Below are 18,248 nucleotides of genomic sequence, written 5' to 3'. Positions count from 1 at the left end.
TTCAGCTTCAACTGGCAGCCGTCTATAAATGTTACAGTAACGGAACCATAAAATCCTTTTTATAACTTTGCTTGAATAAAAACGGCGAAAACATCACTTCAAAGGCTAAATAATACTATTACAAATGTCAATTTACATAATTAAACTATAGTGTTTTGAACCAGCATCCTGATAGCTTAGCACAAAGACAAGTCACAGAGAAACAACTAATAAAAGGTAACTGTACACCTCTGTAATTCTTCAAATCATTTCATTTCTTTAATCCACTTCAATCCATAGGGGAAGTGTAGAACAAACACTGTGAAACCACAAGTCAGTTTATAATTTAATGTTGTGAATATGCTACTAAGTAAATAATCTGATTCCATCCGCTTCCCGATTTGTGCGAGGCCAAGCTAACTGGCTGTATCTGCAAGAAAGCAAAATGTTTTTTGAGAAAGCGTGTTTTCATAAACTGTTGTTTTAAGGTCATCAAAGTACTGGCCCCAGTTGACATCAGATTGGCCCCTGAAGTGCCCCAGACCTCTAAGTGATATTTAGTGATATATATTTTTTTTTATTGGAATATTTTTATCTCTTTATGGCCCCTGATTTAGGAAAATCTTAGATCTACCACCGGTTGATTTCCCTTACGTCTTCAGCCCAGCATGAATCAAAGCCAAAGCAACAGCGTAATAAAGTATTACGCTGTGGCTGATCTGCTCCACAAACCCACCTTGCCTCGAATACTCCTCCGCTTCATGGTGAACCAGGTCACTCACACAGCCGCCATAGTGCAGCCTCTGCTCGTGGTCGAAGGCCTTAAGCGTCTCACTGGAGCTGTAGGACTTCTGGGTCGGCACCCGGCACTCATCTGTGTCCAGGGAGGAGGTGTTGTACTGGGAATCTTTAGGGCAGCGACCTCTGGTCAGAGAGCGGTGCCGGCGATCCTTCAGATCCATGCTGGTGGGGCTGGAGAGATGGGACGCAGGGAGGACAGATGGAGGTGGAGGAGGTGGTGGGGAGATGGAAGGGGCCTCCTAGCCGGCCTTCGGCAATGTCAGTCTCTACTTCAGTCACCTGGAAAACAGAGAGAGGGGCAGAGTGAAAAAGACAGCAAAAGGTTGGTACAAAATGAATGGAGACACTGCTGTGACTCACTCTTACTTTGCACTCTCTGGAGAATCTACAGGCATAGTTAGGCAATAGGGAGCGAGGACAGGGGACATTTGAGCAGGCTAAATATGCTTCACATCAGAGTATTGACGCGCGATCAGTGAGGCTATTGTGGGGAGAAACGGAGCTGCCAGCGCTGTGGTCCACAGAGACAGCCAACCATTGACCGGGGCTGATGCAAAATGGTCAGCGGGCATTTAAATCTATGACATTAAAACAAAGAGTGAGTCAAACAGGGCGCAGTCATTCTAAACTGATGTCAGCAACGCATGAATACAGACGCACCGAAAGGAAAACAATGACGACAAGAGGGGGAAGAGAATGCAGAAAGAAAAGTGGGTGGAAAGCTGAGAGACAAGATAGACAGGATGACGGGGGGAGAGACGAGGGAAGATCAAGATATGGATGAGGTAAAAGAGGAGAAAGAAAGAAAAGCAGCCGGATGCAACAGGAAGGATGGAAGAAGAGGAGAAATGACTTGAGGGCATTGCTAGTCTCTCCCTCATTATCAGAGTGAGAATGAATCCCGCTCCCTTAGAGGCTGTAAGGGATAATCAAACACACCCAGACGCGGAAACACACACACACAGAACATCACAAACACACACAGATGCACATTTAAAGTATGGAGGTTCCTAAGCGGGGATACCTATGTACCCTTAACATAACACAGCCCGTATAACAACCTGTAACACAACTACACATCAAGACCTCGCCTCCTCCAGCATCCACGTCTGATCTGTCCACTTCTGTTGCATCATCACCAGACCACTATGAATCTATTCAAATCTTATACATGCGGATGGAGATTGTACACGATTATGATGCTAATACAGCATGATACCAGTGCAGTGGCCTGGAGCAATGCATTACATTAGCAGCTAAAGATCAAAGGACAACAATACGACAACCAGCAGTAATTGACAGGAACGCTCCCAGCAGCTGCCTGTATGGGATATTTATGGTAATAAATGGGTCATCCATGTTTCTGTTGCTCTAGGCTGAGGAAGGTCTAGTCCACCCACTGCATTAAAGCGTAGCAATGCATTTTCATCAAAATATCTTTCCGTCTGGACAGCGTTTATGGGCATCAGGCGGGGGGGGGGGGGGCTTCTAAAGAGCATTCGTCATTTGATTCGGAGCATGTGATGTAACTAATTGCATGCTGGGATGGAGGGAGAATGAGGAGGGATTCAAAAAAGAAGAGTGACGGATACAGAATGTGAGTCAATCTATTCAACGAGAGCTCATTTTAAAATGCTTAGAAAGTAGAATTGAAAAGTGCCCTGCTATGTCCATTGATTAACAGTAGGTATTAAGTCTCATAAAGAGCTCATTATGCTCCAGCATCCATCACATGGGCTATTAGGAGTTCAACATGAATGTGTTTGTACCTTGAGTGGAGGGGGGAGCCGATAGGGAGGGATACCGGCTCGGGGAAATGTGGAGACGTTCTGACTGGCATTATGCAAACAATGGGCAAACAAGGCTTTGTGAGTGTGTGCAGCTCGGGGTGCTATTGTCTTTTGCGTTTGTAATGGTAGAGCCCGGGGTGAGTGTCATGTTGAAGAAATGCTTCAACATTTTGGGACACACACTTGTTTACGAAAAGATCGATTAGATTCTCTTGTCTGTATATATTAACATGTATTGCATAGCCGGAGCAACAAGCCGAGCTTAGGGTAAATAGTTAGCCTAAAAGCATCAAACATGAACAAGCCCTATCCATAAAACTATAGGCTATATAAAGATGGACGGCATGACGGCGCCCCAAAAGTGAAGCCAAAGCGTATACTTCAGGCTGGCTGCATTATAGGTCATTAATCCCACCTACTCCATGTTGGTGGAGGGACCATATATAAAGTCAAAGTACACTTCAAATATTTTCATAAAGATAGTTTGTCAGTTCACAGGGGGGCAAGAGATTGGCACTTAAGAAATGTGTAGACGTCAAATTGAATCATTAACAAACAGGGATATTTGCTTGGAAAAGCCCCCTTGATGAAGATGTATTAACTGATTAATATTCTGAAAACTAAAATAAAATGTAGGTAGTTCTTATCTCACAGATGCGTCTTCAGCTGCTAATTTTGCTGTTAAGTTTGGTTTTAATCACTTATTTGATGCAATAACATCAAGCTGAAATGATTGACAGCTGAAATGATTGACAGCTGAGAATGATTGACAGCTGAGAATGACTAATGATTGGTTGAGCGTGTGTTTTTTAGGGAAGGAAGGTGCTGTGGCTTCTTCCCGACAAGCAGCATTTCATCTGTCCGCTCATTATCTACTGTGCAGCATCTGCACCTGTAGAGAAGGTTGCCTGGCAACTTCTATGTTAACAAGACATCCAGAAAGCCACACTACCCGGTTGTGGAGAGCCATAGATTATCCCACAAGTTAGAAAAACCTAATTCAACCTAATTTAGAATCACAGCTACATTTTTAAGAACAGAAGGAAGCCAGCACCGTAACATAAACTCAACAGTTTGCTGTGTGGGTGCCACCATGGGTCTAGGTATCAATGGCAAATTTGTAAAACAGTCGAATGAAGTGGCTTATTTGATGTTTCTAACAGCATTCAATAAACACCTTGTCCCATGAGGACATACATTGCTGATGGCAGAAATGAGGAGTTATGTTACTGCTGTAATTGATAATCTATATGGTAGCTTTGTTGTTTTCTTGTGAACTTAAATTAAACTAAGAAGGTTATGGAACTATTTGATAAGTTTGCAACCATCTCTAATTACTAATAATTCCTAGATTGATTGAAAGAAGTATTGAATTATTGTTAAACACAAGCTGATGGGACAGCATTTGGTCATGATATAGTTGGAGCAAACCAGAAATCAAATGTAAACTCCTTGCTCCCAGTCTTTATCCCATGTGAATTGCTTCCCTGTCAAATAAGCAGATTTACCAGCACCTAACGGGTGACAGATAAGCAAATGAATGTGTGTCAATAGAAATTCCTTCAGCTAACAGTTGTGTGAAGAATTCACAGGAGATTGACAGAAGCAGTTTGCAGGTGAGATGTTCGTCGAGTTGGAAGAAGGACACAGAATCAGAGATAGATGGATAATGTGGCAAAAGCCGAGGGGGTCAATCACGATATCTGGAAAGCATATCAATCACATTCCACCCACGCAGGCGTTTTTTGTCTCCAAGGTCGCTGGAGCACACAACCTTCGTACACATACACACACTCACAACTTTTTCTTGTTAATTACTCAGGTGACGGAGGCCCAACCTCCCCTGATCATTGCACTGAGGCAGATTATCTAATTTATCAGACGTATAATGACTTGTTGTCATACTGACTGGTTGCATATACACAGATTCAAGGTGTGCAACCAACCAGGCACAAGAAATAACTGACGTGTGAATGCAAATCTGATCCCCAGGAGCCCGAGAGTGACAGTGTGGGTATGTGTGCCTTGACGAGGCGCGAAAGGCTGGTTAGTCCAAGGAGAAACGAGACATGCGTGTGACCGTGAAGTGACCATGAAATCCAGGCAGAATGAGAAACGTAATTGGACGACGGCAGGGAGGGAGGAGAATTCCTTTTGGAAATTACCGAGGTGAAGTTTGGTACAGATAATGGCCCTTTCTCTGTAAATAAGCTCGGGAGGCAAAAAAAAAAATGTGGAAAGTGACACAATGTAAATCCAAGGCAACTAGAAATCACACCCAGTTAATAGGAAGCTAATGACATCAACGGATTAGCGAGCATCAAACAAGATGGTTTCTCAATTGAACCTCTGGCAGAGGAATAAATGGTGAAAAGAGAAGACTGCAGACATATGAAGATGTGTTTTACGCAACTCATATTATAAGCTTCAATATACTTTCTTTTAAATGTTTCTTTAAATAAAAATACTGTGCATCTAACACATTCCATCAAGTACATCTAATATCAACTGAAACTGTAATTACATTACTAAGGCAACAAATTATAACCAACAAAATAAATGTATATCTTTAACAAACAATCTTCTGCCAGCAGTGAGCCAGCACTGTGACAACAGGAGGTGCATTAGTGCATTTATGGTTTCAAACTGCCTCAGGTATTTTGTGTTATGTTGCATCACCAACCCAAATCTGCCTGAAGAGAAAATGCTGCAGAGGCGACCGGCTGTGGTAGCGCGTTGATCAAAAATCGACCCTGCTCGGCTGAGTGTATTATTTCGCTGCATTTGTAATGGTTGACATGTACATTGGCTAGATACCCAGAGACAATTAGCTGCAAGAGATTCTGTCCAGCCACCGCGCTCTCATTAATCAAACAAATAAGCACGGAGGCAGTGGGCGAGGTCTGGTATGGATGCTTTTTGGTGCCATCGCACTGTGGGAGACTTCCTGTCCAGATGACTCCTACTGCAGCCAACTCGGGGGAGGAGGCTCAAGCAGGGGCTGCACACTCTGCACAAGTATCCTGAAAGGTACCGACTTATTCTTGCAATTTATACAACATAGTGTCTGTAAATGTCAATATATACATAGCTATGTGTGAATTTATGCAGCAACTTAACACTTTTCTGAAAATAATTTCTCTCAAAACTAATCAATAAGGTACACACGCAAAACATTAAAAAAAAAAAATGCAATAAGCCCAAAAAAAGATAAAAAGCAGCAAATACCCACAGATGAGGACAAGAGAATGTTTGTGTGGGGGAAAAATACTAATCAACGAAAATCCTATTTTTTGCTGATTGTTTTTCTGTCCGTCCACTAATTAATTTTTCAAATCGCCTCATACTTTGCAATAGGTGTCAGGCTGATCCAGGCATATTTTACTGGAATGTATTAGCTACAACAACACAGAGGCTTTTACGCATGCGCTGTATCTGCTGTGTCTTGTCCTCCTCACTTTGCTCCTGTTGCAGCTCCTCTGCTTTAAGACAGCCAGGCTCCACAGTGCCGCCTCCTGCTGCGTGAGCCGGTGGAAATTAGTGCGTGTGTGAACGTGAAGCATTATTTGTGCGCACATTAATAATCATTGAGCCGGCCGCTTCAAATTTTCAGCGGGCGCTGAGGTTCCGTCAGTGACTTGACGACATACCTTAATAAAACTTGGCTGTTGTTGGGGCGAACGGTTAGGGCGCATACCTCTTGATCAGCTGTCTGGACAATTTAATGCATGTCTCTGCGCTCCACTCACCCCCGTCTCTCATTCTACCAAAAAAAAGGCAAAATGCAAAATGATATTCCTTAAACTTGACTGTTTTCGGTTTGTGTGCCCTCTGCATGCTGCTGTCAGTACTTCTCAAAGGTAGTGTCAGAGGGAAGAAATCTCTGCTCTGTAACATCGACGTAGATCTATGACTGGTGCTTCCGTTCCGTCATATTCAACAGAGTGAGACCTTCTTTTTCTAGCACATCGCCACTGTCAGAGCGGGCATCCTGCCAACTGAGCTTTCAAACTTTATACCGTTGGAGAGGCGGTGGTCTAGTGGCAGAAACTTGGACTATGGGCAAAAAAAGGTCTCTGGTTCGACTCCACGGAGAAACAACAAAAAGACAAACCTGGATTGATCTGTGCAAAAATCCAAGAGGATTCTCCCTACCCTGTCTAGTGCCCCTGAGCAAGGCACCTTACTCCCCCAACCTCTGCTCCCCGTGCGCCGTACATGGTCGCTCACTGCTCTGTGTGTCCTGCACCAGATGGGTCAAAAGCAGAGGTTAAATATCCCTCCCTGCATGAGTGTGCCTGTGCATGTCTGTGCATGTGTTTGGGACAAATAAATAAATGTATCTTAAGATCTTAATCTTAATTTGGATCGAGAAGCTCAAGCATGTGTCAGATAATTTGGCCTGTGTTTCAGCATTAAAGTTAAAAAGCTATCTGATTGGACAATTATGGTCTCAGTAGAGTGCTTACCTCCACCGGGGACCAGCTGTCCCCTTAAGACACCACAATTAAAGTTTCTTTTATTTTGATCTGCAGCAAATTGCACAGACTCAGATATCAGTCCCCTAAACTGGCAAGACTTGTTTTCATCAAGACGTCCTATATTGTAACATTAACAAAGGTGAAAGAAAAATTCCAAAACTCCTTGATGGAAGTGAAACACTTGTCTAGGATTATTCAGGATGTTCATACTACCACTGTTTATAGACTTGACAATACGAATTCAGTGTTGGTTTTATTGATACTGGTTTTAAACATTGTCAATTTTTTTTTCTATAATTCTGAAAATAAAGCCAAATGGAAACTTTAGCCTTAGATTTATTGATTTAAGTATAATTGATTATATAAATTATAATCTTGTTGTATCTTCACATACCTTAGCACTAAAATAAGCTCTAAAGCAACCATTACCTGGCTCTTTAAATTCAATTGTAACCTAACCAAAATCAGCCAACAAGACTGGCAGCTAAAAGACTGATAAAACTCAGCATGGAGCGTTTTCCTCAGAAAAATCATCCACTCCTCTGACAGTCTTTGTCATCAAGAGATGAAGTTGTTCATTTGTTTTCTGCTCTCTTTCTCTCCCTCTCTCTTTCGTAATTTGAACAGAACGTGAATGGCTAAAGATGGCCAATTGAAAGAGACACGGCCCCGTTATCACAAAAGACAAAATTGTGGCTATGAAGAATTTGGCTTAAATTTTCTGCTCAAATTATGTTATTTACACAGTTTGTTCCCAAAGAAAAAATACATGACAGCATAGAGAAACAAAAGAGCAGACGGGTAGAGAGCAGAGTAAAGAGAGGCTGTGTGAAAATGCAGAGCAAAGTCAAATCCTTGTATTAGACTTAAATTCCACAATACGAGAAAAATTAAATAATCGATATACTCAAGAGAATACATGAGTCCTAACACGGTTAAGATTAAAATATTACACTTACAGTTCATAAAAGCATCAAATTACATCCTCAGATTTCCCTGAAGAGCCGCTCATAAGTGGCATCACATGTTAAGGTGAGAACGTAACATGTGAGATCATCTTTACCTTATATTTATGCATTAGCACATAAAGCTATTCCAGTATGCTTCCACATCTATTCTACACTATGACCTCTATCATTCTGTCTCTTACACACAAGCCTTGGTTGAGTTCTGTCTGAGAGGCTCCTCACCATGAAGAGTCATTAATCATGTCTTCGATCTTCTGTGGCATTGAAAGCACACGCATGGTCACAAACGCGCACACACACACGCACACGCACGCACACACAAAGCTGCTTGCATGGCTCCAGTTCAACTGGAAACTGCAGTCCATTTTGAATCCAAGATGATCTGCGAGCCAACAGCTGAGGGGCGTGCAGGACAAGAAACATTTCATCACTCTCTCTCCCGCTCACCTCGCACCATTACCTCCAGCACCTCTATGAGCCAAATAGGAAAAACTCCCCTGCCTATTCACCAGTATTTGCTGGTAGGTTGTTCGGGTTTGTTTTGGGTCGGTGACATTTGATATGGATGTGCTGAAGTCATTTTTCTTTACAATCAGCCTTTACACTTTGATAGCGCATTGCAACAAGCGTAGGAAAATAATTTTGCTACGGAAATTCATGAAGCCATCAAATTGACATGGTCATTTTCACGAGGTCAGGGTTTGATTTTATCTACATTTAAATGCCCAGAACTTAACTTGTGAATTCAGAGATGTTGTGCGGCAAACTCATTTTTCAGATTTCAGAGCTGCTCATTAGCAGGGCAGCGCACCATGAGTCTGCGGTAGGCTGTACAAATAGGCCGTCTGTCATGAGCACTGCCACGCGACAATAAGGTCACCTACAAAAATAAAACAAGATATAATTTCAGTGACTGAACCCAGTTCTATCACCTCTCAAATCTCTGCAAGTTGACTTTCCCAACAGTACCGAAACAGAATTATAAAAAAATATTGACAAGATGTGATTTTTTTAGTTTGCTAATGGCTTTTTTTCCTCTTAGGCTTCGGAGTTAATTCTGAGTTCTCATTCTGTGCAACATTTGCAGAGTATCTCATTAGAATTAGGGAGGATCCTCTGAGATCAGCCAGCCTACAGTAATAATGAAGAATGGTTGAGGTCGTAACAAGAGTATGGGATAAAAGCTTCATATCCCAGGGTCTGCATATGTGACTCAGAGCTGTAGTCCCTGCAGGGGACGAGGATGAAAGTTGCCACACTGATCAGGAACTGTGAAGCCACCTCATCCACCTTCCATTTTCTCCTCTCATCCTCTCATTTGTCAGGGTGGAAATGAAGAGGGATGGGCAATCCACCCCTCTCTCTTCCTTACTTCTCGGTGCCTATGTAATCTCCACACTGGGCTGCAGAGTGCCACAGAGCCTCTGTTTATTAGACTAATCCTTAAATCCACATTCTGCAGGCCTCGCAAACGCCTCGCAAAGCTCTAATCTGACTCAAAACAAAGGGATTAGAGACGACAAGGTCCCTCTCGCTGTCTCCCTGTGTCTGCCAGAGTGGGCGCGGGGTGACGCACACATGTGCCGAGAAACACACTGGCACTGTTGCATGGCGCTCGCCTGTCACACCCATATTTGCTAAAGAGTGATTGCCGCACGCAAAGCCTCGTGCACACAAACACACATGCTTCCTGTGAGCACAAGCTGGCTGCGACAATACGAGCAGTTAGAGCCAAGGTGCAAACAAACTGGGTAATTACACATAGCTCAAAACTCATGGGAGAAATGACAGACAAGATGAGAATGAGCTTTGGGATTGAGACACAGCGACAGCGGGGAGGATATAACCGGAATAGCTAAACAAACCTGGCTTATTTTATAGACTTGCACTGTTGCAGAAAAAACAGAGTCGAGTTTTTACACACTATAGCAGCGGATGCCAAGAGTCCACTTTGGGGGCTGCAGGCTTGTTACAGTATACACAGAAAATAAAGCACCAACAAATCAATTTTTGTCTCTCCACAAAACCCGGGACCATTTCAGACAGATGCCAAAGCTGTGACAGGACGACTAGACACGTCATGTCAATTCTCTTCTTTCATTCTCTATATGCAAAATCTTAAATAGTGTTTACACAGCTATACAACAACAACAAACTAAACTTTAAGTGACTGAGTTCGTTAAAGTAAATGCAACATGTTATGATAGCGACACTTTCTCCATTTTCTCGTCACAAGAAAATATTTAAAATCCTTTCCATTTTATGATACATGCCTACACTAAGATAAACTTATAGCCATGTATGGCGGCTTTGGCTAAGGAGGTTGAGTTGGTCGCACAGTGATCGGAGGGTTAGTTCGATCCCTGGATCCCATGCCAAAGTGTTCTTGGGCGAGAAACTAAACCCCACATTGTCCCCGACGTCTGTGCCAACAGCATATGAATAATGTGTGACTGGAGATTGGTGCATATAGCTTTATGGTATATGAATGTGTGTGTGTGTGAGTGGGAGATTGCAGTCCTATAAAGGTCAATAAAATAAAAAAGCACTATTTAAATACAGGCCATTTACATAAACAGCTCTAAAGAGTCCCAGCATGTGAACATAATGTTAATATACATACCAGAATTTGCAAGTCGTTGACCTGAATTGTGTCCATAATCTAACAGACTGTTTAATATGGCCTCCCCACAGATATGTACTTCTCTCTCGTGCACCATGTATACATCTTTCTGCCAAACAATCTGCCAGTTTTCGATCATCAACAATCATTTAAGAGTAATGAGGAGAACATGCAGAAAAGTGGAGCAGAGTTGGAAGCTGGATAAAATGCGGGTCTTGTTTCAAACTATAAAGGATCTCTTGGGTAAATACCAGTTAGCTGTCAAAAAATGCCAGGGCCCAACCCTTCTCTGAACTTACTGACAAAGACTGTCACAATCCCAGGGTACTTTTTAGTGTGTTAAACTCTGTCACCTTCTCCACTTCCACCTCACACTTAAAAGCTTCTGCCTCCAAATTGGAGGTTTTTCCCAAACTTCTTTAGCGACAAAAAACCTTGCCTGCCACAGAGCGGGTATTATTCCACCTGTAACTACTTTACCCATCTCCTCTGAGAACACTGCAGTACTAAAATTCCCTCAACAGAACCACTCCGCCCAAACTCTGTCACATTGTTTCTTCTTTGAAAACCTCCACCTGTTCCCTCCACATACTTAACACTTAACTTTGCAAAGCAATTATTGGAACAATTGGCATTCTTTCAGTCAATGATCAATCTCTGGAAACCAGCCACATTTTTCAATCTTTCAAACGTGCAGTCCTTCTTTAAACAATTAGAGTATGGATCCTTGAGTTTTCTCTAAACTCAACTTTCTCTGTAAAATCCTTGAAAAAAATTATTTCGAACCAACGGCTGTTCCATCTGGCTCAGAATAGGATTTTTGTGAAATTCCCATTTGGTTGCAAAGCCCTTCGCATTGAGAATAACTTAAGATTTGATTCTCATTCACTGGTTAAAAAATGTGAGGATTGATGGCTCTGCCCAAAATTTTTCTTACAGTTTCTCCGTTTGCAACGAATCTTCTTTCGCAGCCCCCGTTGCATGCGGTGTCCCTCAAGGTTTCATACTTGGCCTCTTCTCCTTCTCTCTCATGCACACTTTTCCTGTTTTGCAGATGTAACACAGATCGATTTCCTCCTAAAGCCTAACAACTACAATAAACTAACTGACCTCAATATCTGCCCTTTAGACACCAACTCCTGGATGACTGAAAACGTTTTCAGCTCAGTTAGAATAAACCAGAACATTTAATTTGGACCGCAGGAACTGACCATCATCATTTCTCAGCATCTTTGCCGATATCTCCCCTGCAAATATTTTTCACACAGAATATGACTCATTGAAGTTTGACAAAAAACTATTCAAGAAGAAAATTTTGCTTCATGCAGCTCCACAGAATTTCCAAACTCAGATCAGGCGTCTCTATTTCTGAGCCTGCTGTCACAACCTCCCACCTTCACTACTGTGACTTTTTATACTTTGGAATCTCTCATTCTTGTTTACATCATCAACTGAACACAATGCAGCAGCAAGAGTTTTAACAGGAACAGAAAAAGAGGGCGCAAATTACTGTGATTGTGGCTTCCCTTCACTGGCTGCCAGTTAGCTGCAGAGTGCATTTTGCTTGTTTACATGGTGTTAAATGATCTTGCCCCTTCTTACAATACAGAAATCCTAGCCTCATATCAAGTCACAGACATTAGATCATCTGACCGAAGACTTCTCTCGGCCCCAAGATCTTGGTCCATATAATGTGAGGACATGGCATTTTCTATTGCTTTCCATAAGGCTTTACCTTCCACAATCAACTTACTCTGTAGGTTTGGATGTTTCCTAAATCAGCTGGCTTATTAGTTTCCCCTGAAGTCATAGGTTTCGTTGTCAATGTGATTTGTGTGATCAGGTTCCTCTGCCATTCATTTTAATTTCTTCTGTAGTTCCATTTCCTAACTTCTTTTGTTTTTTATTTCCAGATAAGAATCCAACCTCACACCTGCCAGCATAGCTTAATATAAGCAGCCCCCCTGCATCTAATGAGTAAAAGCCTGCCAGAAAGTCCAAATCCATCCTCTAGAAACCTGATCCCCCTGTGTTCATTTTTTATTTCACCTGAGGATGAAAATAGCTTACACCATATTTAGGACTGTAGTCATGCAGTTTGATTTCCTTCATAAATTTGTAGCAGAGCTGACGTCAGTTGCAACCATTTTTCTTTTTAAAATAACACAAATGTCAAGGCTCCCTTTTCAGTGGCCTCTGTCAAGGTGAAATGTTACCCAGACACCAGCACGAGGAAACGCTTTTACTTTGTTCGCAACAGTATGAAAGAGCTGAATGGCCACAGTAAAGTGTGAAGACTGCATGCAGCAAATCTGACCATGGCGACTGGTATCATATTCTAAGGTTATGGAGCACATCCACACTGGGCCGTGCATCTGAACAAGAGCGTTACTGCAGATGAAGGTCATGCATGATATAAAAAAGTCTGGCAGTCTGCAGATGCATAGCGTCAGCAGAGGGGACAGAGTCATGCTACCGTGTCTTTTATTCAGTGAGGGATTTCCTGCTGATGCTCATTCAACAGAACTGCGCCAGTGGTGCTGCTGCTCCCCCCCCCCGTGTGTACGTGTGCCTCAGCGTGCATGTGAGCTCGTTCACCTATGCCCCTTGAACGAGCTGCGGTACAGAGAGTCAGGGCAAACTTTGCTGTGGTACTGCCAGTGAGATATTAAAACAATCGAGTGCTGACAAGCCCTGCATTCTGTCGCCAAGGGAGAGGGCTAGGGCTTAATAACTCAGTGTCACGCCTTGACATTCTTACCATCTGTCTGGGTAAAATATTCAAATGTGCAATAAATGTCACTGGGGACAGACGGTGACACTGTCTAATTAACACTATGACAGAGGTGACACATTGAGGGCTTTGGCTGGCTTTAACTGTACAACATGCATCGCATATGTGTGTGTGTGTGTGTAAAAGCCACAACTCCATGCAGAGGTGAAACACTGATGGACACTGTAGCAATTTTACTGCCATTCTGCCTCTTGAGAAGAGTGTCAGCTATTGTTCAACTAAACAGAAAAGCGTAGCACTAGCACACACATTGAAAAGTAGAAATGACAGCAGTTGTAAGGCTGTGTTATAAGAGCATAGATGCTAGAGAAGAGATTTTCAGGCTGAAAGGTCAAAAAGGGGGAAGAGCGGGTCGTACTTCAAACCAGTGAGATACATGTAGGTCAGAAACCAGCTGAACCTCAGAAGAAGTGTCGTTCCCCCTCACTGCCTCATAACCGTGAATTTTGCTTCTCCAGAAATGGGGGAATGCCAAATTGTATGTATCAAGCATAATGGTATAGCACCAGTTTGTTTTTTATCCATCTATATCTTGAATTGTTTAATTAATTTGTTTAAATCACTGAGCCTGACCTTTACCCCGGGAATTTATTTAATCATCAGGCAATTTACTTCGAGTACTTCCGAACAAAAATGGAAAAAATAGCAAACAAAAGTTTGTTTAATAGAAGGGTAACCAAAAAGATATTTAAACATCCAGTGCAACCTGTATGTGTCATGGTTATATTATTTCAATAAGATAAAAAACAACAACAACAAATTTGCAGAAGTATAAGGCACAAATAACAAAACATCGAATCTGAAAATATTAAAAAAAACCTTCAGTAAAGTGCAAACCGCAACCAAGTCCCAACAGTCCTTTTATCAAACCATATTTGACCTAAAGATATTTTTATTTAGATCTGCAACACACTCAATACCAGTTTCCTAAACATGTCTTGTATTTCAAAGTCATGAATTATTCTCTGAGAAATCAATGATAATGTTGCAAAACACCCCATCTCACAGTGTCAAAGAAAATGAAAAACATTCAGGGTCAGCCTAATACCCCTCTAATCCAGATCTACACCAAAATGAACTCAAATTCTTCCCTGACCCATACCACAGCCTTTCAGTTAGTTTCAAGTCAATGCATTTAAGTATCTGTCTGTGTAATCCTAATAACTAACAGACAGAGAGTCAAACAGCTATAACATTTTATTAAATAAAAATTGTTACTTTATTAACACAAACATTAGTGTGTCTCTTAATAATTTCAACTTCCTGTTTTCAGCGCCAAGTCCATTCTTCCCCCCTGAAGATTAAGATCTTTAAAAGCAGGATACACATATTTAATTAATAAAAAAAAGGAAAACAAATATTTCCTAATACATTTTTAGCAAACACTACTTAAACAGGAGAAATCTGGATTAGCGTCTCTGAGTATTTGGCGCGTCATATTTTGCAAACAATGAAGAGGAATAAGATTAACAGTATCAGACTTTGGGTAGACACATATTTTTATATCTAATCCTTGACAAATGGCACTCTTCCTAATTTGGATACATGCATGAATTCATGCAATTTAAAACCACTTCAAAAGCAAAAAAAAAAACTCTTGTTACAGTGTGTTTTAATATTTAACATAACACAACAATAAACCTGTGTGTAACACCTGCCAGAATATGTTTTAAGCACCTGACAAATACACGGCTCTCTTGCTCTCTCCACGTTTCCCTCTGTGTCTGTGCCGCTCTCACTTCCTCTCTCTGTATTCTGTGAGAGGCTGTTGTATGAAGCACCTTTAATGGGTTTGTGAGGGATGTATTGGACTTCAGTGGGAGATTTGGCTCGGTGTGTGTGCGAGTGTGTGCGTGTGGGCGTGCGTGCCCACGAGTGTGTCTGCTTTTTGGACTGTCATGTAGGGTCCTATATTACAGCGCTTTTCCACTTGTGTTACTGTGTGCACTCACACTCCAAAGCCATTAGATTCTATACAAAATCCTGAAGCCGAGAACTTTAAAGTTGAGAGCGCTGCAATCGACAGGCTGGTATCCTGCAGAGCACGTCTCTCTGCTCTTGATCTCTGGTACGGCACTGATCTCCACTGCAGCTACAGTTGCACTTTCACACAAGGATTTTGACTCTGTTACTTTATCTGTTCTCTCCAGCCCACACATGGGCACCTCTGTCTCCGGGTGCACGGGTGGCACCGGTATTTTCAAACTACCACAGATAAGTGCTCGCCTGTTTGGGCCTACCATTGTTTGTGCCTGCTGTACTGTGAACACCTCTAATGCCACCAACTCATCGTCTTGGAGTGGTGTTTGTGCCTTCGGGGGCCAATAGAAGACAGCTACGGCCGCTCCAGCACCAATGACATAGATGACTGGTCCCATTTAGCATGCTAGATTTAGCTTCATTAGAGAGGATCTGGCTGGGAAGGCACACAGAAGAAATGAAATGAGGGGTAAGAGCGGGAGGCAGGAGGACGACAGCGAGGCTTACGCGGGGGCCACTTTGCTGTGGAGCTGGACCAAAAGCCAAAGCCTTCTCTTAAAAAACACTTTATAAACCAACCATATCCACAAAGGCTATGCTCAATAGAGAGAAATGGATTAATGCAGCAGTTGAAGCTTTACACAGATTACCATGCCGCACCTTGAGGCGCAGTGAGTCACATCTTCCTGGAATATTTGTGATAATGAATGTTATAGCAAAGACGAAATTATGAAGTAAATTAACAAATCTACACAATGATGGGATATATTTGGTATGAAATATATTAAGACTTATTACATAACCGTTTCATTTCAAGTGTTCTGACTGGTGATCCCGCAAAATATGTCTCAATTCAACGAATGTCCCACTTTGGCGTGGCAGAAACAAATGAGCCATCTCGACCAATTGGCAGATTTGTTTCACTTCTATTATGAAAAATAACGCGAATACGGATTAATGACTTGTCACGATGGACACTGCATGCGGTGATGAGACAAAGACAGATTGTGGTGATTAATGCATGGCTATTGTAGAGGTCATCTGGGACTGGTGGCCACAGTGGGACGGTAGCTGGGGATATATCTGATCAGCACATAGGAGAAAAGGATGGGACAGGCTAGCCCAAGGTCATGCATCAGGAGAGGAACATGTTCCCCTTTAACCTTGTCTCTGATCTCTGCACGCACTTAAACATGCATCTGTTCAAATACACAAAAGTGCTTCAGGGAGGCACACACCACTCACACACACAGCAAGGCTGCAGATATGTGGTGTGTTTGTGTCTGAGTGTGTGGTCTCACAGAGCACTTATCCCCCAGAAACAAAAACACACCACGAGTGTCTCTATGAGGCACCCTCCAACAAAAGGCGTGGAGGTCACCACACTTAGCCCTGGCCCGTGCTCTGGGTCAATGTCACAATAACTACTGGCTATATCGGGTTTTCCATGGTAACTGGAGGGCTTCTCTGCAGATCGGAGAGGAGAACAGGAGTCCTCTGGGTGTGGGTGTCCCTCAGCGCCCAGACCCCGGGTGATTTATCCCTCACAGCCCCTCGTACCACAGTAAACCATTAGGCTACAGTGATAAGGGATAAACATGGGTGTTGGTGGGGGAGATATGGGGAGAGCGCAGCCTTTTCGTTGCCAAGTGAAATCCCATCAATTGAGCGATGAGAGGCTGATTTGGTTTTCCACAAATGGCCAGACAGCAGTGTCCAACATCTTCATTTTGAGCTGCTAATAACAGCTTCTGCTGCCACTGCAACCCCACTCGCAATCAATGGGTTTTGTGCTGGCAACTGTGATTTCAATAGTCATTATAATATTCAGATCAAAAGGGCAACAGCGAGAAAAGTTTTTCTTTTTGTCCCGCGCCCACACCGTCACTTTAGAAAAGCCCGTGCTGTAGGCTGCCACTAGAGCACAGCCAGAGCGACCCTGTAAATGATCACCTTGTAAAGGTGGGATGAGACGCTTGAAATCAGCAGTATCAGAGGACAATTTTAAGGTCCACCTGAGATCTGAAAGCGTTTTATAAGAGTCGACCCGTGTTCCACCCTCTGATCAGGTGCAGAGATTGATTACGGCTCTGCAGGGAAGACCCGTAACCAAAGAACCCTCACAGAAGAGTCCCTTTTTGTCTGTGCAGTAAAAGACAGCGGCGGAGCACAGTGGTGACGGTAGGATCAGATGTGGCGTGGAGTGGTCAAAATAATAGTGGTTGTATTTTGGTGGCAGCAGCCGCACCAGTCTTGTACAAAGCTTTATTGATGAAGATCGGAGTGGAGTGTTTTCCCTCCTCCTCTTCCACACACACACAGGGCTATATTGGATTTCACGCTGGCTGCCCATTCACCAGACACGGCTGTGCATTCCTAACCAAAGGGCCTGGAGGCAATACGGCTGCTTTATTTGTTTATAATGTTAAGGCTTCCCGCAAATGGCTTGCGCCGCCGTCCTGATAACTGTGCATAGTTACATTGAGACAATCGACTGGGCCCGTTTCGACATGAGCGCCGCGGCGCAATTCATTTAGAAAGGACTAAAAATCCAATAGGGCTGTCTAAGTGGGAGGAGGGAAACGGGGAGGAGGAGAGCGGTATGGATGTAGGGAAATGGAGGAGGAGAAGCGAAGGCGTGGAGGGGTTGGGTGAGTGCTGCTGATGCTGTAATTTAAAATGGATAACCTGCTCTTTTATACGTCTGTGAGGACAGCCGTCCATGGTAAGAAACAGAGCGAGCGTGTTCAGTGTCTCCCATCATCATGCTGCCCATCCCCACTCAAATATGAATGGCAGATGAAATATAGATGACCTCCCACTGCTCTTGGT

At 42.9% G+C, this 18,248-nt stretch overlaps 1 protein-coding gene across 1 annotated transcript in view; it reads right to left on the bottom strand.

The window, feature by feature from the left end:
• The window catches only part of LOC133959238 (teneurin-2-like), an 82,804-nt gene that overhangs the window by 28,472 nt on the left and 36,084 nt on the right, over positions 1-18,248 (bottom strand). Inside the window, exon 2 of the mRNA XM_062394357.1 lies at positions 716-1,059. Within this exon, the coding sequence (XP_062250341.1) occupies positions 716-941 (226 nt within the window). The 5' untranslated portion in view covers positions 942-1,059. The remainder of the gene's footprint in view (positions 1-715; positions 1,060-18,248) is intronic.

The sequence above is a fragment of the Platichthys flesus genome, chromosome 8 (genome assembly GCF_949316205.1).
Source record: "Platichthys flesus chromosome 8, fPlaFle2.1, whole genome shotgun sequence".
NCBI classification, from domain to species: Eukaryota; Metazoa; Chordata; class Actinopteri; order Pleuronectiformes; family Pleuronectidae; genus Platichthys; species Platichthys flesus.
The sequence above is the reverse complement of the archived record's forward strand: the minus strand, read 5'-3'. Positions and strand labels throughout refer to the sequence as shown.